The 25,216-nt window shown below is 41.0% G+C and overlaps 1 protein-coding gene across 1 annotated transcript; it reads left to right on the top strand.

Annotated features, from left to right (window-relative positions):
• The first annotated feature begins 923 nt into the window (after nt 1–923).
• On the top strand, nt 924–24,304 carry ppp1r13l (protein phosphatase 1, regulatory subunit 13 like). Its single transcript, XM_030067789.1, has 13 exons — nt 924–1,068; nt 12,699–12,755; nt 12,848–12,966; nt 13,956–14,544; nt 15,956–16,042; nt 16,222–16,310; nt 17,110–17,479; nt 18,192–18,664; nt 18,921–19,058; nt 21,262–21,395; nt 21,582–21,748; nt 22,823–23,016; nt 23,156–24,304. The coding sequence occupies exons 2-13, from the start codon at nt 12,719–12,721 to the stop codon at nt 23,189–23,191; spliced, it is 2,433 nt and encodes an 810-aa protein (XP_029923649.1). The 5' UTR covers nt 924–1,068; nt 12,699–12,718; the 3' UTR covers nt 23,192–24,304.
• Nucleotides 24,305–25,216: the final 912 nt, after the last annotated feature.

Genomic DNA, 25,216 nt, shown 5'->3' with positions numbered 1-25,216 from the left:
ATGACGTAATGTTAATATTCATGAGGGCAGTTACGCACCCGTCCACGCTTCCCACGCGGATGTTACGTCACTGTTTTAATATAGGCTATGATCGCTGATTAACATTTAAGCGATTCAGAGTTTTGATAATGTCAAACAACTCATGGGTGGAGTTTAAATAATTTACTGAATGAGGCTGCACTGGAGGGGCCACTTTTTATTACCAATATTTTGTAGGATTAATGAACATATATGCACATAACGCACATCCTTTTGCAACTATGATTCGCACAAGTAGCATTAATAAACACATACTTACACATACATGCGCTACAAATTTCTAACGCATGTATTTTACATTTTCTTATTTTTTTGTTTTTCTACTATTGTAATTGAATTCCTCTCGTGAGCAACTGCAACTGACCCAATTTCCTTTGGAAGATCAATAAAGCATTTCCAATTCTGATTAAGAAATGTAATCGTACCAAAATAGGGATACTATGATTCTTTGTCGGTTATATCACAAATCTAATAATAGTAATATAAACAAAAACAATTATTTTCAGGGGAAAAAAACCCTTTGAAGAAATTTTTTAAGCGCTGACACGACTTTAAGAATAAACTACAAATTTTCATGCTAAAGATTTATGCCAGTCTTTTAAAAGGTGGGACAAGCTCTGTTGCGCAAATAAATAGATGGGTAAACTCCGCACCACGTACCTGACTGTAATATACTCCATGTCTATGTATCGGTGGGCTGGTTTTATATGAGAAGACGCTCCAGTTTCTCCCTAAAAAGGATATGTCAATAATAGAGAGTGTCATCACGACCTGATGTTAGACATGATGTTACCGGGGCGGGCTCACCTCCACCTGGGCCAGCTGTGGTGGGAACAGCTGGCTCAGGTTACAGCACCGCGGCGCAGCCAGGGGGCTGGACTACGATCCAAAATAACTCCAGTCAGTGCGCAGCTATGACTAAATGTCTGGAGCTCCCACCGCAAGAGAGCAAGGCTGACTGAAAACCTTGACCGGGGCTCATTTCTGCTCTCGAGTGTTCTTCGAAGAACAAAGGTCTCCTTTTCTGAGGTAAGGAACTTTGTGTGTCGCGCCGTGGCCTACCTGAGCGCTCTTCGCGTGGGAAACGCATTAAGTCAAGGATTATTAATTACACTGTTCCGTGTCTCACGCAAAGTTTGATTGATAGGATCATATTACTGTTGGAAAAGTCGTGTATTTGACTTTTGAGTCTGCCGTCGCTTGCTGTGATTACATTCCCCCTTTCGCAGAGTTCTTTCTCAGGTTTTCTGGTTCATTGTGAGAAACCTTGAATGCGAGGAGGAGCTTGTTCTCAGGCTAATGAAAATCAGATGTTTCCTTCTCAGCCTGGCCTGCCTCAGTCTGCAACCCCTAGGAAAGAGGGGGAGGAAAGCTCCAGGACATTGATCCATTGAAACAGGCATAAACTCGTCAGCCCTGTACAGCTACATGGTGCAGCTCCTGCCTCTAACCTAAAGAAATGAAACATCACTATAATAACGCTACGTATTCCCAGAGGGACCTATGGCGTGTCCCCGGTACTCAGTGATTTTTTTAGTGCTCATATAACATGTTTTATTATATCCCCTGTGGTATAGGATGTTATATAGTATAATACTTTGACCAATAGTAACTTAATGGTGCTGGAAAGTATTGGAATGATATGCCTATATCCTTTTAAGATATGAAGAGTTCATTTGCAAAAACAGATAAAAGCCATTCTTAAAATGAATACACCTCTTTCACTGATTCTGCTTGGAGTACACACACACATATATACACACACACACAAAGCATGATTTAGGATAATAAACATTATGTCAGGCTAAATAAACATATATATATATATATATATATATATATATATATATATATACAAAAGAAATAAATATAAACTAAATTTTAATAAAATTCAAAAAAGTTTGAAAAGGTTTAATAAATTCAAATGGAGATATCTGTTTTTGCAAATGAACTCTTCATATATTCTAAAGTGAATACAATTCTTTTTCATCCAATTTCCCATGACGGGCAGTGATAATATTGTTATTTTAAATTATTTGTAATGCTATATGGCCAGTCACTCCGCAGAGACCTGTTGACTGACTGAATCAAACCCTCCTGTCATAACAAGAACTGAATGGCATTAAAACAGGATTTGAATGGCATTTCTCCAGCTGCTGGTGTTCTGCGTCTCTGTCAGAACCAGCTGGGTAACATACTGTGCTGCACTTGCTATAACCTGTTGCCTGCACTTACTATTGATCCTTCGAGCTATTATCTCTCCAGAACACCTGTAATGTCACTTTCTCCTGTGACTGATTAAATACACACGCGCGCGCACATACACACACATGCACAGATGCACGCACGCACATTAGATACACACATTTGTCAGTTGTCAGAAATGGCCCTGCACTGCTCTCCCTGCACCTCAGTGTGACACAGTGAAGGAGGCTTTGGATGAGGAGTGTAACTTGCCAGGAATGTCAGCGTGTTATGTGGTGCAGCGCTGAGAGATTCCTGAGTCACATGCTGCTCATGCTGCTAGAGAACATTATGGCCGCTGAGGTGAAGAAGATAGCTCGCATGTTGTCGAAAACCACACAGACAAATGAGAGCCTGCAGCGCCAGGAGCAAACAGAGGCGCATGGAAAAGGTGTACCGCGGCGAAGGATTGCTGTCGTGCGTTTTGTCTGCACCACACACACAAAGCAGAGCTGTCACTCCATTATTCCTGCTGCAGTCTGCAGGCAGTGAATGTCATCCTGCAACTGAGAAGATCAATAGAGTTGCATTGTGTAAAGATGTTATCTTTGGCAGTGAGAGTTACTGTGTTGGAATGGAATCCATTATTACAGGTGTGTGTGTGTGTGTGTGTGTGTGTGTGTGTGTGTGTGTGTGCATGCTGGCTCATATGGTTAAAAGGTTAAGCTTGTCAGTTAGTCAGTGACTAACTAGGGAAGAGTTCTGGGTGTTAGCTTTATAAAATAAATAAAAGGGTAGAGTGCCTTGGGAAGGGACAGCCTGTGCATCTGACAGTTATGCTTGTAGGTGTAAAAGTTTGGAGGCAGAGGTCACGAATAAGCTATGAGTCATGTAATTGCAAGGTGTCGAAGTTAATTCATATACAAATGAGGGTATTTCATGCTTGAGTTGATTTACTAAAAGAACATATATTTACAAGATTTACTCAGTTGACTATTTACATGTTTAATAGTTGCATCTTTAAAAACAGTTGCAATAATCTGCAGAATACCTCAGTCTATCATAGTTTAGGCCCTTCCAGCCTCTGATTTCTTAGTTGAGTGACATGTGAGTCGGGAACACGGAGGTGTTGTTGTGAAGCTGATGAAGTGCAGGGAACAGTCAAGTATTGCTTCAGAAAGTTACCCGCCTCCATCTGACTGTTTCCTCTCATCAAAAGTGATCAAACCACCACATTATCAGCTCACAAGTTGCATAATGTTCGTCATTTATTTCATCATGCTGTCAAACTTACTGATCAACTCTTTCAGCCAAAGGTGACTCAAAACAAAGTTCAATCCGCTGAGAGGAAAAAAAAACTTCAAATTAATCAATGCTGTGTTGCCTACTGCCTCTTAGCAGTATTTGTTAAATCTAACAAATTTGAGGAAATGTAATTCGCAAAGCACTTGTTTTTTATACTTTTATGTGCTGCCATCAGACAATGCCGAGGGAAGCTGCAAAGATGCATCTGACTCTTTCCTAGAGCAAAAAAAAACAACAGACATTTGATACTGTAAACAACAATTCCACCTCCCATCTGTATTTACACAATGTCCTTTGACCTTTGACCTTTATCTCTTGTCAGAATCCAGTCATTTACCCGCGTATGAGATATTTCTGGGCCAAAGTAAATATTGTATTAAAAGTAAAGTTACGGAAGCAGTGTGATATGATTGAAATCGCCTCCAGTGAATTTAGAGCATTGCTCAACCAAAGTAGAAGAGAGCACTCTCAGCAGAGTGCACATCCCTGCCAGGTGTGTGTCCCCTTCGCTGCTCAGACCTAGACAGCAAACCACCCATTTTTTCTCTTCCAGAAAAACTGAAAATGCCGGGTGACATGCACTGCCTGCATGTCGTCCCCTTTCCACTGCTCAGACTTTGGTGAAAAACTAAGGAGTTAGCACTCAGTTTCAATGGGTTTTCAAAACAGGTTTTGCAAAGGTTTTGAATCATCACACTATGAGAAATCCTTGATCATACAGTCATAACTGACTTTTACACAGTTGATTGAACAGGAAATAGGGAGAAAAACTGTTTTTAATATGCAGCACTCAAGCCTGCCTAATAAGAATATTTCTCTGTCAGTCTGTGAATGTGCAGCCTCACACACGAGTGTGACCAAGTCTAATTTGTGCTTGCACTTTCCAGTGGGTGCCATGTGAACATTTTGGTTGCAGTCTATTAGCTCTGCCTTTGCTAATGATCTGGAAAACCAGAGTGAAAGAGAGAGAGAGAGAGAGAAAGAGAGAGAGAGAGAGAGAGAGAGCACCAGAGGTTAAGCCAGCTAGAGAGTGAATGGAGAGAGGGAGCTGCAGTAGTGACCGCAACCACGAGAGGTTCTTCATCATACAGTCACACCTGTGCACAAAAAACAGGTTGAGTATTAGGCCCCAGTGAAATTAGCTGCAGACACACACACACACACACACACACACAGGCCCTGTTCCCACCAGGTATTAACACCCGTCCTGAGAAGTTGAAGGTCCGCCTACTTACCTGACACTGTCCAGCCCGACACCCCCAACACGGGCCAGACCAAAGATGCAAACTGAAGTGCAGGTCGGCTTTAAAGCAGCTGTCTAATGAAAAAAAACAAAAAAAAAAAAAAACACAAGCTGTCTACTTGCAGGCTGGGAACTACAGGGGAACCAAGAGGAGCTCAGCTCCCCCTAATAAGAAATGAGCTCCCTCTATAAAATATTTATTGACAGTATGCCGGGTTTTTCTCCCATATAACATTCAGAGGCGGCGGCCATTTTTAAATTTCTTGCCCCAGCATGATTAAACACATTCTTTCTAACCCAAGATGTAATAAAGTTACTATAGGAACAGTATAGAAATATTACAGACAGCCATGTCAATCTGTGTGTTACAGGTACTACAGGAATACCACAGGAATATTACAGTTTGATTTATCCACCTAAGCGGAGAACCTGACCCTCTCAGATCCACTGGAATAAGGAAATAATCTGAGCCTGAACCTGAACGGGTCAAGGCTGTAACAGATTAACAGTGTTGTTTTGCATGGAAGGGACTAGCAAAGTAAGAATTTCATTTTGCTCTCTCTCTCTCTCTCTCTCTCTCTCTCTCTCTCTGAAATTGAAATGTTTATTTGCAAATAGAGCGGGAAAGTGAGATCTGATCACAAGTGGGCAGGAGACGCATGTGCAGATGCATTTTAATGCCAGGTGAGAGCTGTCCACTTGTGTTCAGATCATCAAAGATGTGTTTTAATACCAGGTGGGAACAGGGCCACACACACACACACACACACACACACACAGACACACACACACACAACCAAAAAACTAATCCCTGCAGGCTGCTGCCTTGCAGAGATGATATTTCAAATCAAGCTGCACTAGGCAATTAGTTCAACTGCATTTTAATAACAGGAATACGTTTTACTGCGCCTGAGCAGAGCGCAATACTGCTGCCCGAAAGCCAGCCAGGGGATCTGCAGCCACTTCATACACACCTGTGGGACTTCTCTTAGTTTGGACTGTCTGCTTGGCTGGATGAAGCCTGACTGGGGTCTTAGATGGCTCAGGCTCTGTAACAAACAGGGGAAAAGCAGATGACCTAGAGAAGCATTTACTTGTGTCTTTATTATTCAAACCCAGCCAAAGATCTGCAGAAAGGATGCAAAGGAGGGGTAGATGCCACCAAAACAGGAAAGAGAGGAAATTAATGGAGGCATGGATATAAAGGAGGAGTTTCAGCAGAAACCACTGAGTCAGTCAGACATGTAATTGTCATTTGTTGGTAAAGAAGAGAACAGGAAAAGAGGGAGTGACTGCTCATAGTCATGAGCAGACACACCCTGACATTCTGTGTAACGATTATTGTCTTTAATCCTTAAACCTCCATTTTACTTCCCACAGTTAACTTTTGTTTATTTGACTTTCTAGTACAACGTTTTTTTTAAGCCTGAACAAAGAACTTCACACAAAAGCTTCCACCCTATCTGGTATTAGTACTACATGAGTTCATTCTTGATAGAAAGGTTGAACTTTAGAGCAGTGCATGCTGGGAGTCAAAAGTTTTCTTTTTTAATAAACAGTTGCTTTTTCAGGATCCAACTAAAGGGCAGCAGTAGGTCAGAAAGAGAGAGCAAAACTAGCCACAGTGGCTACACTTGTCATCCCACTTTATGTTTTCAGACGAGCATTGTCTCAGAATTGAATTATTTAATGACGAAATGTGAGATGTAATGCTGTCGTGAGATGAAACGCACATACAAATATGGACTGCTCAACAATATCTGAATTCATAAATATGTTTTTTGACTGAAGCCCTCATTTTACGCAGTTTGCACCCAGGCTGTTTAGTTTAGATTGGCGTATTTGCACATGTGATAAAATGCACTGATATGAAGAACACAGAAGGAGGCCATGCAAATTACAAGCTCATGAAAAACGAAGGGCCAGCGGACGTGTAGCAGCAGCCTCAAACTCAGTGAACAAAATAAATGAGTAACAAAACTTCAAAAAAGCAATGCGACAAGCAAATACACGAGAAAGTTTCAGGAATAACAACAGATCACATTAAACTGGAAAAACAAGTATATAAATAAGGAAACGCTTTGCTTTATACCGGCCTTGTTCCAGTGATGCATGAACTATAATTAACTTTAACACTGTCAGAACATGATGAAAACTTCTCGTGTGTGTGTGTGTGTTGTTACACCCTTTTTGTCATCAGGTTCTTGCACAGCATCAGTGTTTACTTACAGTGGCTTCCTACGGGTTACTGCGCATGTTCATACACTGGAATAAGGCCAGCATTGAGAGAAATTTGACCTGAGCAGAGCAAAGCAACAGAGAACAGCCCGGATGCAGATTAGAGTCTTCTGACTGTGAGAGTCTGAGAGGAGGAGGGCGGGTTGGAAGGGGTGGGGTCGATGAATTACAGGGCAGGAAGGGGGTGAGAGAGTGACGAGGCTGACCTGTGTGACTCTGTGTCATTTTTCATGTGCACTGCTCTTGACAAACAGAGATACACTGCAAAAACTCAAAATCTTACCAAGATTATTTGTCTTATTTCAAGTCAAAAATGTCTTTTTCCTAGTCAAAATATCTCATTACACTTAAAATAAGACATGATCACCTCAGAAGTAACTTGTTTTTAGACAATTGTCTCTTGTTTCAAGTGAAAATTTGCTTGTTTCATTGGCAAAATTTGTTTCTTGTTTCTAGCTAATTTTCACTTATTTCAAGTGAATTTTCACTTTTTCCACTGGCAAATTTTGCCAATGAAACAAGCAAATTTTCACTTGTTTCAAGTGAATTTTCACTTTTTCCACTGGCAAATTTTGCCAATGAAACAAGCAAATTTTCACTTGTTTCAAGTGATTTTTTACTTGAAACAAGTGAAAATTGTCTAAAAACAAGTTACTTCTGAGGTGATCATGTCTTATTTTAAGTGTAATGAGATATTTTGACTAGAAATAAGACATTTTTGACTTGAAATAAGACAAATGATCTTGGTAAGATTTTGCGTTTTTGCAGTGTAAGCTTCACTGGCCATCTCAGGCCTTCCTCGCATGCCTCATGAGGAGGTACGCTGAGGAATGTGAGCCTAAGACCTGCCTGACACTCTCACACGGTGCACATCACTGTGTGTGTGTGCATGTGTTTAATGAGCTCATAAACCACACGTTTCCCTCTGTAGCTTCACTCCTGTTACAGCGGTGCTGCTTGTTAACCGGGGCACTGAGTAGAATGAGTGAGGTTGGTCTCGATTTAAAGCTTCATTGGCAAGAATGTTGTATAAAACGACGCCCAGCTAATCCTCACGCACCAACAGAGACTGACCGACAGGCGTCTAACCCTAACCGTTATTATAGAGACGCTGCTGATTTTCCTTCCTTCCAAATGAAACTCTGGTGCTGGGTTTGGTCACCGGCGGGAAATCTGCTCAGAAGTCACGTCGTCATTTGTTCACACGTTTGAGATTTCCAAATCAAGCAAGACTAAGCAAGTCTGCTTGAAGTCGGATCACTGATGCAGCTTTAATCACTGAAACTCATTTCTAGGCTCCTCTGCTGTTTCACGTTTCCAGTACGGGTGTTCACACAGTACTAGCTGCAGTAAATAATGCTGCTGAATCAGCTGTACACTGAGTACATCCTTATAGTTAAATGTCATATACAAGGAAACACACCAATTTTCACACATGCGCCTTTTCATCAATGGGGCATCAGTGACAGATAGAATTTCACATATTTTATATGATATGACAATATATTTAATATTAAAAAATAAATTGCTAATGGCTAGGTGTTGATGACCTGTTGCACATGACCGGAGTTGTAGAGATCCTCCTCTTATTAATACTTTTATTGTTACACTTGAACAAAGATAACAGATCGGCCAAAGAAGTGACGTGGTAGTTTGTTAGGCAGGTGTTTTTCATGGCTCAGTAGCAAACTAGAATGACTGTAGTTGTAAATATATCAGGCATAGCCGCTCACTGCCAGCTGAGACTAACAGTATGCGTGGCTGTTAGCATTTTGATAGCAAAATAATCATTTCAGTTGGGCGGTGGCGTCAGAGTTCAGCCGATCCGATCCTATTTAAGAGAGAAATGTGCTTAATGTTTAAATGTCAGATTAAATCACAGACTGTGACAGGGATGACTCTGTGAAAACCCCCGTGTGTTTGCACCGGAGCAAAAATGTGTTCCACAATTCCATATTTGGGCAAATGTTGCTGCTCAACATGACCTCAGAGCGCAAGAAAATTTAGGTCAGAGGTAGGCAGAGGTTCCTGACGTTGTGTCACATGATCTCTGAGTTATGCTGTCCTTCAAACTTTCAAAAACCGTCTTTCTTTTCTTGCTGCCACTGAAGTGTGAATGTGCCTCGTGCAGCTTTAAAGGAAAATATCCTCTCAAAAAGACCGTGCAAAGCCATGCACACAGCCACTGGTCTTCTGCTGGGCCTGATTTGTTGTTGAGTGGTGATTTGTCTTATGTGCACAAATGGAGACAATTAGCCATCAAGTAAAAATATGTCCATTACAGCTGCAGTTTAGGTTGGAAGTCTAAAAAAAATCAGCTATCAGGCATATTTCTTCTAAATTTGCACATTGACCTACATCTATGCACATTTTATACACCTATGCACACGTTTTTTTGCACATTGCTTTTTGCACACTGGGTCGTACTTAGATCTTATTCTGTTGTACTTAGATCTTATTCTTTATTTTTTTTAATTTATTTAATCTTGTAATCTGTGGATACTGCTGAAAAACTGTGAATTTCCTTTGGGATGAATAAAGTATCTATCTATCTATCTATCTATCTATCTATCTATCTATCCTTAGAATCAAAGATGAAGGGTTTCTTGGGGAATAAGAGTGTGTACCACATGTTATGGCAGCATCCTGGGTTTGAATCCAGCCTTAGGTCATTTGCTGCATGTCATCCCCTCTCTCTCCCCTACATTTCCTGTCTCTCTCTACTGTGACTGTCATACAAAGCAGAATGGCCAAAAAATAATCTAAAAAAAAAAAAAAGAAAAGAAAAGAAAAAAGATAAAGGGCTTCTTTCTACACTTAGCTTTTTGCACCAGTGTTCAGTATGTAATATGTTGTATGAAAAGTCTTGCAGAAGAGGCAGAGATAAAAGTGTCGCCACCAAAACTCGCCTCGGTGCACCAGAGTGGAATGCAGCCACAGCGGATCTATCATCATATCAAGCTTATCATCAGTAGCGTGTGACACACAACGCCCTCCTCAGCGGCTTTATGTTTTTAGTCACCATCATTATTTCTGCCTGCACATGCGTGTGTATGACACAGAGAACCTGCTTTCCTGGGCATTGTTGAAAGTCATTTTCGGAAACATGGGAAGTCATCACCTCAAGTAGAGACACATGAGACAGGTTGAAGGAAGGTGCATGTGCCAGAAAAGTGAATTACCATACCATACGAGTACCTGAGTTTGAATTTTCCCTTTAAAGGCAGCAAAATACAAAAAAAAAAAAAAGACAAAAGAAAAGACCCTGAGCAGGTGTGGCTTCCAGAAATGTTGAATGCTGAGTCATCTGTGACGTTTTCTGTTTTCTCCTGAACGCACAATGAGGGCCTGAGCTCACTTCCCATGTGTCTGTTTCTCTGTCTGACTGGTGTGTATTATTAGTAATGCAACACAGACAGCGTTACAGTGAGTGACGGATGGGTGAGAGAGAACTTTAGGATGACTCAAAACATGAAGACGTATTGCCGGAGAGCACACAGATGTAAACAGCGATTTAAGAACTTTTATGTGACCTCATGCATGCGCTTGTTATTAATACAAAAAGCCCTTTCTCACAGGGCATTTTTCTTAATCACATATACAGACGCATTTTGACCCCCCAAACAAAATATTCTGAATCACATTAAACAATAATAATGCTTTGCACTTTAAAGAGGAAGGTCTGGTAATATTTTCTGAACGCACTGCATTTAGTAACTTTTATTATGAAGAGGCTGCAACCGAATTTGAATTTTTTTCTCGCTCTTTCTTCTCAAGCCGTGATAACACTGTACGCTACCACAGTAACGTATTGAACATGAATCAAGGTAAAGAATTTAACTTATTTCTGGAAATTTCCACACTGTAATGTAAAAACCAACTGACCCATGTAAACCTATACATTATTTGTCTAAACTCTGTCCCATAAATGCACAGCCAAAATAATCTGTCCAGAGACTTGCTTCCTGAAACACACATTGCCGAATACAGAACATGTTGTAATTCTTTTTGTAGCAAATCCATGTTTTCTCAACATTTGACAGCTAACTATTGCGCATAACACACACTGTATAGATTTGCAGAAAATAAATTGCGTAATTGTGCAGAACTAGCTATATCACATTTGCTTGTTTGCAGATGTAGTTAATACTGTTTTACAGAGGATTTTTAGGCTTAGTATATAACCCATTATCCTCTAGACAAGCTGTATTCTTCAGCAGATTTCAGACAGACCAGTCATGTATGATGCTAAGCTGGGACACCTGGCTTTTTAGATGGCAGGAGGTGAGTCAGTTAGAAAGCACAGACTAACTGATACCAGCAGCCCAGGGTGTCAAGGAGGTGTGACGCTGTAAATGTAATCATGTCAGCAAGGTTCCTTTGCACCACAGATACTTTTCTGAGGATTTTTAAAGTCACTATTTTTACTTTTTCTTAAGCACATTTTTGCTTGAGTATTGTACTTCACTACATTTTAAATCAGATCTATCACAGAGAACAAACGAACCTTTCACAGTGAACGCTCAGCGAGCAAAAATGAGTAGAGGTACCTGCTTCCATTTTGTGCAGAAATGTAAAACCAAAGTAGAAAAAAAGTTTAATAACGACTAGAGCCATGTAGACTCAACCATCACACTCTGTGCTGTGCACATTGGTCAGTTGAGTCTACACGGTCCTCACTCCAGTCTTGCATAATGTCCCTTTAAAAGAATACAGTTTGAAGTGTGCTCTCTCATGCTTTCATAACTGGATGGAAATAAATCACATCTAAAAAAAAAAGTTATTGTTTTGAAAAAGTAGCTAGTTACTTTTTCCCAACTTTTTACTCTTATGCAGATTTTTACAGCAGTACTTATAACAATAATAATAATAATAATAATAACTTTATTTATATAGCACCTTTCCAAACCAAGGTTCCAAGGTGCTTTCCAATAAAAACAAATAACAAATAAATACACATAAAGCAATGATAGAACAAGTTACTAAAATATCCCAAACAACAATAAAAAATAATAGATGTACATAAAACAATGATAAAACGAGTTATTAAAAGATCCCAAACAACAATAAAAGCATACCACAAGTTACATTAAAAACCACTGGTTAATGAAAGGCCATGCGATAAAAATGAGTCTTAAGAAGAGATTTAAAAGAAGAAACTGAGTACTAAACTACTAAACTGAGTACTATAGTACTAGACTATGTGAGTAAAATATCAGCAAAGTAAGTGGACTTCCTCTTGAGCAGAGATTTGTGGTGCTCTTTCCACCGCTGCACCCTCTGAAGTATGAGGAAAGAGGGACTTGTTTAGACATGAAGCTTACGCTTGGTTATAAAACCACAAAAGGTCGGCCCTCCCTGGTACAAAGCGCCTGAGGGGAGTGAAGGAGGGAAGGAACGACGGCTTAGCATTCCCAGCTTGGGGACTAAGTGTTACATCAAAATTAAAATCAAAGCCTGACTTAACTGGAATGAGAAGAACTCAGAGGGCAGATGGCAGGGCCTGTTCATGCAAATGTCTGAGCTTCTCTATTTTATGAGCAGAGAACATCGGCAGCTGCAAGCCAAGTCTTGCAAAAGTGACTGAGGTGCTGAATGCAAATTCATGAAAGTGTGAAACCATGTTAGTTTGAACTCGGTCGGTCTTAGATTTTTGTCCTAATAGCTGTAATTTTTTCTCTTTCTTCAGGAGTCAGACGCCGTGACATCATGACCTCCCCGGCGGGCTTTGGCAGCAACATGCTGTGTGAGTGCAAAGTGTTTCAGCAAATCCTCCTTTTTCATTTTTCTTCATATTTTTCTAATTATGACTGTCTGTGATACTTGTGTTCTTCACAGTCCAGACCATAAACAACGACCTGAACGCGTCCCTGGCTACAGCAGATGAGCTATCCAAAGAGTTCAGCTCCTTGATGCAGGAGGCCTCCTCCAGTAAAGAGTCAAAGTCTGCATCTCAGGTGGTTAGATTTTCTCCTGATGGCTTTTACTTTACTGCCAAAGTGTTTTTGCCAGCTGTGTGTGAACCACTGACAGAGGTGATCAAATCCTTTCCTTCAGTAAAAAATAGAAATACCATAATAGAAAAAAAAAACACTGATTTGTGACACTGATTATTTAAGTGAAAGTGTGGAAGTTTTAGCAGTACAATGTAATAAAGTTTGAAAAGTAAAAGCTCTCATTGTGAGGATAAGATAAGATAAGATAAGATAAGATATTCCTTTATTAGTCCCACGGTGGGGAAATTTCACGTATTACAGCAGCAAAGTGGATAGCAAAATATGAAGCAAATTTACATTATAAACAGTATAAACAGATAATAAACAGCAAAAAGCAATATAAACATTATAAACAAGGAATATAGAAAAAAATAGAAATATGAACAATGGTTCCTTTTAGATTGTTAAATTACTGATATAGTCACACTGTAATAATGCATCAGATTTGATGTTTTGTATGTAAAAGCTTATTCTACAAGGTAACTCGTGACCTCAGCTGTCAGATAAATATGGTGCAGTAAAAAGTACAATATGAAATGTAGTGTAGAGTAAAAGAATAAAGTCTCACCAGTTGGAAAGTTCTTCAAAACTGTACTTAAATACAAGTTCGAACACATTCATCATGTCTTCCTTTTCACTAACAGTATGTTTTTGTTTCTTTTGGTCAGACATAAGTTAAAAGTGGATGTTTATTTACCTTTGACAGTTTAGGAGGTAACTTCCTCCTTCCTCAGAAAGCGTCCAGCTGACAGCCGGAGCGACATGCCTCTGGCTGTCAGCTGGCTCAAAGGTAAATAACATCCCCTTTTGTACTTAAATCCAGTCCTCAAGTAACTGTACTTAGTTACCCTCCAGCTTTGATCACTGACCTGCTGTATATTGTGTGTGTAGTTGCCTGCGTTACTCTGTCATCGTCTTATGTCCCGTCCTGACCTGAGCTCTGTCTGCAGACCAACCCTGTGATCTCCAGAGAGAAGCCTCAGCCTTTCAGCCCATCCAGCTACTCCTCCTCCACCTCCATCAGCACGAAGGATTCAGGAGGCAGCAGTAATGGCAGTCCCAGCTCCATGCCATACTCCCCGAGCTCGACAACCTCACGTTCTATCGAGTCTATCGTCTCGAGCAACAGAAGCGCTCCGTCCTCCCCTCTCTTCTCCCCCAACTCGCTCACATCCCCTCAGATCCGCAGGGACATGCCCTCCCCGCTCGCCCATCATGGGTCAGACAGTTACTCGTACAGTCAGCTGAGCCCCAGAAGCTCGCCTCACACTCAGAGGCGTAATTCCCCCACCCGTTACAGCAGGAGCCCACGAGGCTCCGTCAGTTACATGGAGCGGAGTCCCTCCCCGAGCCCCACCGCGACCACCTTCGAGCAGCCCCGCTCTCCACGCCCCCCCTCCTCCAAGCTGCTGAGCCCGTATGACGGCAGCCTGATGGGCCGCACCTCCCCCCGGCCGGACCGAGCCCCCTCCCCTCTGGCTTTCAGTCATCCAGTGTCCAGCACGCTTCCCCGAAATTTTGGCGGTTTCAGGCAAACTGGTGAGTGTTTTTGTTTGTTTGTTTGTTTGTTTGTTTGTTTGTTTTGTTTTGTTTTGTTTGGTGGATAGCATTTTGAATATATTCAAAATATGTAAATATACAGCACACTCAAATTGGGAAACTAGGCTTCAACTACTTGATTTTGACAATTTTAACAGAAACTATTAAGCTACTACCCAGATGCAAGACATGTAATGATTTCATACCCAAATTCTTAAATCCAAAAACCATGAACGACTGAACCATACATGTAATTTATTATTTGTTTATATTTTTCTTTTTCTCTGAACAGAATTCTTGCATGTTTTTTTTGTTTTGTTTTGTTTTGTTTTTGTTTTGTTTTAGCACAGTGCAAAATTACAGTGAACACAAGTGTAATGTAACACACTGAGAACAGTTTTTTTTATTATTATTATTATTAATAATAATAACACCAGGCCTAATAATAGGAGGAAATGGAGGAAATCACTGGCTAATTCTCAGTAGATGAGGTAATGTGAGGGAAAGTAGGTCCACCAAAAAAATTAATTACACTTCGCCAGAGGTCCTTTTCAGTTTGTATGTTGAATTAGTATACATTTGAACTAATAAGAAATAATTTGAATTCTTAGTCTGTTGAATATTTTGAAGGCAAATTCTGAGAGCTAGCTACAGTCGGCAAATATTACCTCAAAATGGGAATATACTGTGTCTTCCTCAGTCCAGATTCTTTAGATCTGTTTGATTCTAATATATATGCTTATGTTTTCCGCTGGGAATCATAGGATGCTGTTGTATACGAATGATGGAACACAATGCAAAACATACCTGGCCTCTGCTGGGGTTCCCACCCCAAATGTGACAGAAGTCCATGGATGTTTTTCCTGAGGGCCAAGGGCTAAACCATTCTGAAGAGCATCTTTTTCTTTCTAATGTCTGTGATGCTTTTCCATCCCACCAAGAATAACACAACATGAATTCATTAAGGTGCAGCAGTAGAAAATGATTAGCTCAAAGGTAATTGAAAATACAATGCAAAAAAACAAAAAAACATCCTGACAAGTCACTTAATCTGCTTTTGAGTCTTAAAATGTTATTTTTAAAACAAGAGTAAAATCTGCAATGAGGTAAGATAATTTCATTTGTTTCCAACACACATTAAGTTTCCCTTCACACTAAAAAGGGCATCGGGTCACCTTTCCTTAAGAAGCAGCCGTTCCATTAACCAGAATTCATTATTTTATAACTATTTTATTTATATATATTTATTTATCAGTGTTTTATGGTCTTCTGATTTTATGGTTATTGATTTTTTTTTTTTGGGGTCATGAACTTCACACGCTTTCTAAGCTTTCTTCTATGATGTCACCCTCCTTCTCTTTTTTCTGTCACTTTCACTCTCTTTTTGCTGCTCCGTCTCTGTGGCTCTCAGACGAAGGCATGCAGAAGAGTCCTGGCAAGTGGAACGAGACAGATCTGGACGCGTCGTACGAGAGGAAGCCTCACCACACCTACGACAGTGAGCTCGCTTCAGTCCGCGTGGACAAAAGACAGCATTGTTAATTCAACTTTTACTTGCACGCTGACTCAAACCATTAGTGCAGGGCAAACAATTTAAGAGCCTGAGAGCTTTGGCGCTCTGCCACCGGTGCACAGTACGAGTTCTCTGTTTTCTAACTTAGCACCTTCCTGTTGCAGAGACAGAGTGGCTGAGGCCGTCTGTGCCAAAAAGCAGCTGGAGAGAATCCAACCTCGATGGTCCTCCTCCACCTCCTGGCATCAAAAAGGTGGGTTTTGATAGAGCAACGATCAAATGAGCACTGTGACAGCTGTGTTTTTTTATGATTTGTTTCTATCTTGGCTTGAACATTCTTTCGCATATTTACAATCCATTTTCGCAAACCTAGCAGAAGTGTTCCCTTTGGAGTCCTTGAGACTTTTTCACAGATAAGAACGGGGTGAAACGGCTGATCTGACTGTGGGTGGGGAGGGAGGCATTTCCTGGAGTCATTTTTAGACAGGCTACATGAAACACCTTGCATTCAGTGTGTGTGTGTGTTTTTTTTTTTTTTTTTTTCTGCTGGCTTAAGATAGATAGATAGATAGATAGATAGATAGATAGATACTTTATTCATCCCGAAGGAAATTCACAGTTTTCAGCAGTATCCACAGAGTACAAGATTAAGTAAATAAAAAATAAAGAATAATAAAAAATAAAGAATAATAAAAATAAAGAATAATAAAAAATAAAGAATATAAAAAATAAAGAATAAAAGATGGCACTCGAGATCTAAAGATCTAAGTACCCAATGTGCAAAAAACCAATAAAACCAGTGTGCATCGATGTATACAATGTACATAGATGTGGGCAATGTGCAAATTTACAGTACAAACAGATGATAAATAGTTGATAAATAGATGATAAAAAACCAAAAAAAAAAAAAAAAAACTATATATACACAACTATATATACAATGTGCATAGATGTGGGCAATGTGGGCTTAAGAATGTTTTCCTTTTTTCTTTGATTTATTTCTGGGGATATATCTATTATTCCCCTTTCACTGTTTTTCTTCGCCCCTCCAGGATTCTCGCTCTCGATCTCATCCGCCCTCACACAGTTCCCTGCCCCGCAATACACGGATCACAGTCCCACCAGACATTTCGTCCCCAACCCACTCACCTTACCACCCTCAGCCCATCATCTCCCGGATCTCCATCCCACCTGCTTCAGCCCAGACCCGCCAGCGCAGGCCCATCCCTCTCTCCGTCATCATGCGCCTCCAGAACCCCCACTGGAGCGTGGCGCAGACCTGCCACCCCAGAGCCCTGGGGGGAGGAGACCTGCCGCCTTACCACCCAGCGATGCCCCTGCCCAGAGAATACCTGCACCAGCCCGTCCTGCAGCCACAGCCTCCTCCACCTGAGCTGAGGCAGCCGGCGGTGTACAGTGAAGGTAAACCAACGCCTCACACGAGGGAGGAGCTCAGAGTTTTGGTAGCTCATATCAATTTGATACCAACACAGAAATCACATACTTTATTGAAGGGCGGCAGCACACCAAGTCTGGTCATTGTGGAAGGGTTGTTTACTGCATCTGCATCTAGTTCTAAAAATAACCCGCAATAGGCGAAATCCACGAAGTAGTCAGCTTTATTTTTTACAATTATTCTAGATGTTTTAAGGCTGTAAAACCCCTCACGACACACTTTATACACTTTTCTCAGACAGGCGTTAACATTTTCTCACTTTTCTCTCTTGTTTAAACTCTCAAAGTTCAAACCTTCGTAGAAAAATAAGTCCAGTATTATAGAATGAACGCATTCTGTTCTGTACAGGAGACACGGCACGGAGGAGATTGATTGACAATGGTCTACAGTCCCTTAGCCAATCAGGACACAGAACACAATGCGCTGTAAAAAAAAAAAAAAAAAAAAAAAAAAGCATGCAAAATTGCACTAAAAAAAATCAGCGAAACTGCGAGGCCGCGAAAGGTGAACCGCGTTATAGCGAGGGACGACTGTAACTTCGTACTTAAATATCAGTTCCTGTGACATGCCTGCCTCTGACATGTGCACCCACTATGCTGTCCTGTCATGAGCTCATGTCTGTGGGATCTTTGTATAACTAATTTCTCTGTACCTTTGTTTTGATTTCCATCACCGCAGCGCTGAATCCAGCAGACATCGAGGCAGAGATCGAACGGCTGGACCCAATTCATCATGGCTCTGTGATTTTGGAGAATCCTGACATGGCGGAGAGGCGTAGGGAGGTGGAGGCGGGTGTGGCCCCGGCTCCTCGGCCCCTCAGTCCCACGAGGCTGCAGCCGGTGGTGGCCCCCGAGGCCCAGAGCCAGGAGATCCCCGACCTGGAGGAGCTGCTCCGGATGCGGGCAGAAATCCCTCGAGCCCTGAAGAGACGGGGCTCCGTGGACCATTCCAAGGCCCCGAAGAAGGCCTCCCAGTACCAGCCGAACCAGTACAAGCATCTCATCAACAAGCTGTTCCGCAGGAAGGGTGTCCAACAGAAGGGGGAGCAAGGGAGTGAGACGGGCAGCTCCTCAGAGGGAGAGGACATCAGCGCTCCTCCCTCTCCTCTCCCCATGCCACAGACATCCACACCCATCCCCCAAGAGTACAGAGTAAGACATACACTTGTAATAACTGATAATATAATAAAGGCTGCATATGTGACAAGTGATGTAATTACATGTCAAATGGTAATAAGTTGTCCTTCTGACTGGCCTCTAAATGTAACAAAGGCTCTTACTGTAATAGGCTGCTGAATAATTGGCATTAATAATAATAATAATAATAATAATAATGAGAATTGGCAATTATAACTCTATTGGATTTTTGCCTTTTTTATGCGAGCTGGTGTTCTGATCGTCCCCTCAGAACTATCACTCCATCCTGCGGCGGGCCAGCCGGGAGCGCAAAGGTCCCGGAAGGCGAGCTCGTCTCAGCCCACTGGTCCTGCTGCTGGACGGGTCCCTGGTGGGAGAGCTGGACACGGTGCAGAGGGCCATGCAGGAGGTATGTGTGTGTTGGTTTGTTTGTCTATGTGTGCACACATGTGACAAACAATCTAATATAATACCTGAATTATTATAAAATTGCACATTTTGCACATAAAACCAATAAACAATAAACCTCAAATATCAACCTATACAAGGAACTTTAATTAATTCATTCATTCATTGTTATTTATTCCGTTCATGAAAATGCACAGTAATGAAATTAGTACAAAAAAAAAAAATTCACATCACATATTTCAGATTGATGCTTTTCATGATTAGAAAGGAGCAGAGAGAAGAATATAATTCTTATTTTTGTCTGCCCCTTACTTGAACACAAGAAATCCTAGATGGGCCGTCGTAAAAATGTACAATCTCAAAACAAATAAAGATGAACATCCAATTAAATTTCAGAAGCATATTTCCTAATTTGTCTGTCTTTATAAATTTTTTTTTTTAACTGCACAATATCTGTACAACACTTTAAGTCATTCTGTTGAGAGTTCCAAAGTTTTACACCGGCAACAGAAATACACATTTGTTTTAAAGTGGTCCGAGTAACTTGATGCCTAAAATCAAATCTCCTTCTGTGATTTTCATCTTCTGAGGTAAACACAAAAAGATTTTGCATGTTCTCTGGCAATACTCTATTTTTGGCTTTAAACATAACTAATAATGTCTGCAGTTCATCTAACAAACAGACAAAAGTGTAAAACTGATTGAATTTGCACAGTGTCCAAAATGTAAAACTCTATATCCGGATAGACATCATTTAAAATATTAAGGTTTTTCCTGATGGAAGTAATCTACTTTCAAATCCCCTGTAACATAATGAAAAGGTCATGATCCCATTTGTCACACCCTGTCAGTTCCTGTATTACCGGCTCCCAAAAAGCTATTAAAATCCATTGAAATCAGTGTAAAGAAAATGAGTCATGTACTATGGTAAAGTTCAATATGACCCACGCTCAAGAAAAACATGTTCATCTCTTATTTATTTCTCAGCATGATATGCAGTTCAGTAAATAAAATATGAACCTATTTTTCCTGAGTGTGGATCATCTTCATTGGAGTCTCTTTGCTATGGAATGATCCAGCACTGGAATGAACTAAAAAAAAAAAAAAAATGTCTGTGGTTGAGCACATTGGTTCTAAAACAGAGTAATAAAATGTGGTGCCAGAGGTGGGGCTCCAAATCTGGGTACAAACTTTACAAAGGGATGCAAAATAGTTATTTTTAACCTGTACTTTTCCAGGGGAGGTTGCCTTTTTCAACACCCTCCTGCTTCATATTCATGCAGAAACAGATTTGGAAGTTGCTCAGTATAACAGCCTCTCACTGCTGGCCACTGAGCCGCTCCTGTGCAGCAGCTCTCTACAAGTGTTTGCTCAAGGGCACCTTGGCAGTAGTTGCTGAAGCAGTGTGACGGGTTTCCTCTTTCAGTTCATCCACCTGGCCCTAACTCTGGTCCAAGATCCTCACTGTGCATCCTCTTAGCCTTCCTGGAGCCTTGAGAATCCACCCAAAACACTTTAAACAGTATTCAGTGATGGATATCTAACAACATGACATCACATCAGAGATATTTCCACCACTGCTGCAATGGAGTTTAACAGAAGAATCTTTTTCATCAGCTGTAAACATCACCTCTTGTTTTGTTCAGAATCAAAATGCAAGGGTTTATTTGTAGAGTTACTTTTTACACCAACATTCAATGATCACACAGGAGAAATCCATCGAAGAATAGGCTCTAGCAAAGACGGAGGAAATGGAGGAAATCACTGACTAATTTAGCAGTAGATGAGGAAATGTGAGGCAAAGTAGGTCCAACCAAAAAAAATTATTACCCTTTGTCAGAAAATAATTTCTGAAACTGGCTAAACATCACAGATTGATGATATATAACCATTTAAGAGGCTGGGTTTCTCCGGTCCTGTGGGTAGCATTTCATGTTAGTTTGGAATAAAGACGTGAAGAGCCCAGCTGGAAAACTGGAAAAAATTAACCTCACCGCAACAGTGAATCTGTCTTATTTACACACTGTTTCCTGTTTATTTCATCTCATTCTCTCATTTCTTTAAAAAAAAAAGAAAGAAAAAGACGTGTGCATTGTGTAATGATACACTGAATATCAGAGACTGATGATATGTAAGAGGTTGGATTTGTCTCTTAATGTGATTCAGGTGTAGCTGATAAACTAACGCTGTCTCTTCTTCCACAGATGAGCGACCCCAGCCAGCCCAACGATGAGGGGATCACTGCCCTTCACAACGCCATCTGTGGAGGCCACTATAATGTGGTGGACTTTCTGGTCCGTATTGGAGCCAACGTCAGTGCACCAGACAGCCATGGATGGTAAAACACCTCCTCCATTCTTTTCTTTTTATCATGCTGTAGTGTCTCTTATGCACCTATGCGAGCATGCATGCATTCAAGGCACTGGTGCTATTATTGCTGTCCAGTTTTCTAGCAGCCAGCTCTGACTTTTCTCAGAGCAGCAAAGATGTGTTTACTGATCCCTGCTGGTCCTTTGCCCTGCAGGACTCCGCTGCACTGTGCGGCCTCTTGTAACGACCGAGCTCTGTGTGAGTTTCTGGTGAGGAACGGCGCCGCGGTCATGGCCGTGACGGAGAGTGACGGAGCCACCGCCTCGCAGAAGTGTGATCCTTTCGCCATAGGGTTTGAGGAGTGTGAGAACTTATTGAGAGGTGAGGAGATCACACACATACGTGCACAATTATACACATCCACACACCAGCGTGGATGTGACATTTAGTTTTACATTGAGCTGCCATGGGTCACTGCTGATGGACAATAACTGACTGTTGCTACAAATCATGAATACTCAACTCCAAGGGGACAGTCTAGGAAACATCAGGGTTTACACATCAAAATAAAAATAAAAATAAAATAACATTCCATTTTGGTTTTTACAGTGTTTCCATGTAGCTGTGCCTGGGGAAGAACCTCCATCATACCAGTATCATTTATTATATTTAATTAAGGGTCACTATTGGTTAGTTATATTGGGCTAAGCAGCTGATGAACACATCTGAGCACAGGGTTCTGATTATGTGTGAAAATGTGAAATCCAAAGACTGATATACAGTGGTCCCTTGTTAATCGCGGGAGTTACGTTCTAAAAATAACCTGCAATAAGCGAAATCCGCGAAGTAGTCAGCTTTATTTTTTACAATTGTTCTAGATGTTTTAAGGCTGTAAAACCCCTCACTACACACTTTATACACTTTTCTCAGACAGGCATTAACATTTTCTCACTTTTCTCTCTTGTTTAAACTCTCAAAGTTCAAACCTTCGTAGAAAAATAAGTCCAGTATTATAGAATGAACGCATTCTGTACTGTACAGGAGACACGGCACGGAGGAGACTGATTGACAATGGTCTACAGTCCCTTAGCCAATCAGGACGCAGAACACAATGCGCTGTAAAAAAAAAAAAAAAAAAAAAAAACATGCAAAATTGCACCAAAAAAAAATCCACGAAACTGCGAGGCCGCGAAAGGTGAACCGCGTTATAGCGAGGGACAGCTGTAAACATAACATCAGTTTATTTTCCTTGACCAACATTTTGAACACATGTCAGATCAGAGGACTTCTTCAAAGTTTATTGTTCTGTTTTATTCTGTTAAGGAAATGAACATGTGAACATATACGTTGTGTTTTGTGACTGGTTATTTATTCCAAGAATGTGTTTAATTCTTAGTATTGGCCTACGTTTATGCACATACACATGTATTTCTTGCTGCCTTTGCTTGGTGCCAGGTGTGGAGGAGGCCATGGGCGTGGAGAACAGCGGGGTGCTGTATGCGCTGTGGAGCTACATGGCCCAGACGGCAGACGAGCTGAGCTTCAAAGAGGGCGACATGGTGACCATCCTGCAGAAGCCGGAGGGAGAGGACTGGTGGTGGGCCTCGCTCTGTGGCAGGGAGGGCTTCGTCCCTAACAATTACTTTGGAGTAAGATACTCATTTCTACACAAAAGGCTGAAAATTTCACATCTCAAATTCGCTTGTTGATTGTCGCGCCATGTTGCTATTCACAATACAGTGGCACAAGGAATGTTGATAATGTGTTTTTTTTTCTTCTTTTCTGCAGCTTTTCCCGAAGGTTCGGCCAAAGTCTCTCTGCTGAACGGCATCTTGGCGTCTCAACACTGTGCACGCTGTTGCACAAGACTGAATTCAAAGTTGAGATGGCATAAAAAAATGTTTGTAATCAGTCCGTCAAGTAATGTTACAAGAAGGAGTTCTCAGTGTTCATTTTGGCCTCACTGACAAGGAAAGAAGTTTTGAGGTTTGATATGGATTTGAAGATAGACTTTTTCTTATTGCTTATTGGCTCGGCTCTAAGATATGTCATTCTGGGCAAGGCAGTGTGCTCGTGAGCTGAACCTGTTCTGCCAGTTATCAAGGCAAGATCTTGTCATTTCACCCAAGCGTGTTTCAGCCACAGTTTGAGATTTATGGCAATGCAGACAGTAGCTGTTGGTGTTCAGTGCACTCAGTAGTTGGAGCAACTAAATTTATATGATAGCGCCAAAAATCACTCATTGCTTTCTTTAGAAAGTGGGTGCAGTCAGAACAAAATCAACGTCCAGTTGTCTGCTTCATCAAAGACACTTCCCAACTCTTACGTTAAAATGTGGTCAGGGCCAAAAAGGGAAGAAGGAAGATTGTGTCGTATATGAAAGTCTCTTTTTTGAAATGGGTTCATACATGTTAGTGTTATTTCTTCCTGTTGTTCTCCATGACCATAAGAACCACTGTGCCTTAAGCAGGGCGGGGATCTCCTATTTTCTGACCATGGTGGCTGATGAATTCCAAAAACAGTACCTATATTCTCTATTTTAATGTCAAAATATTGAAATTGAAATGATAATCATGAAAAAGAGCCTCCAGGTGACCAACAGTTTCTTTCTCCCGTGCGGCTGGTAGACTTTACAAACACTTTCAAACTCAGCTTTCTACGCTGGCTTTAACCCTCGAAATATTTTGTTATTGTTGTTGTTGTTGTTGTTGTCAGTATAAAGGAATTCTGTTAACTCTAACCATTTGCTATCCATTGACAATCAAACAAATGCTTTTTTTTCTGTGTGTGTGTGTGTTCACAGTGGGAGAATGAATGTTTGGAATGCATTTGTTGTTAGAACAATGTTTTTAGTGCTGCACATTGTTAGGAACTGCTGTGCACTTAACCTGTAATCCCACCATGGGTGATGCAATGACCAAATGTTTAACAATTCAATTAATAAATACAAAAAAAAAAAAAAATGTCAAAAAAGTGTTTTGTCTTGCAGTTTGAAACATATTCATGGTGATCATTTGACTGTATGGCATGAAGTACGGCTGTGAAATGACCCTCACTGACCAGTAGATGACAGTGCATAATCAAGTATGAATTCAACATCAACATAAAAATCACAGCACAACACTTTAAACGATACCAAACACAACTTGTTGAGACTCTTTTGTCTCAGCAAGTTCATAAGTTGTGCATTTTATTAAATTGTCCTACACTTGACGCTACATTTTAAGATAATTATGTGTTCTCTTGCTCTCTCTCTCTCCTGCTCCATGGAGCAGCCGAGCAAACTGCTTACGCTTCTTAATGAAACAATTATCTGCACTATAATGTATAAACATAATTACTAAAAAGCTACAAACATGATTAATATTTTTTTAATTAAGTCTGACTCAAGCCTTTTGATCTGCAGACTATCTACCCCGCCGGTATGAAGAAAGCATCAACACTTGTGCGCTCCACCACAGTCCCTGGAGATCAGTGTCAACATTATCTGAAGAGGACTGCTGTTCTCCTGCAAGGGCTTTTTCCTTCAGTGTGGATACAAAGACTCATACGATGATGACATGCAGACGTGCACAGACACATGGAGACGTGCACGGCGGTGAGCAGCTGTGGTGAGCTAATGCAGTGTCTCAGATGTGCTGGTGAATAATTCACCTGATTTAAGTGGGAGAGCCCGGCCGCTGGCCTGTGGTCGCATACATAATGACCTGCTGCAACAGATCACCTCTCCACCTCCAGAGCCGCTCACACCAAAGGGAATGTAGCTTACAAAAAATGCTCAGTTTTAGCACGTCTTTATCAATTTGGATTTAGTAATAAAATGTTCCTGAGTTCAAAGGGGTGAGATAA

Source organism: Myripristis murdjan, chromosome 13 (genome assembly GCF_902150065.1).
Source record: "Myripristis murdjan chromosome 13, fMyrMur1.1, whole genome shotgun sequence".
NCBI classification, from domain to species: domain Eukaryota; kingdom Metazoa; phylum Chordata; class Actinopteri; order Holocentriformes; family Holocentridae; genus Myripristis; species Myripristis murdjan.
Note: the sequence above shows the minus strand (reverse complement) of the source record. Positions and strands in the feature narration are given on the sequence as shown.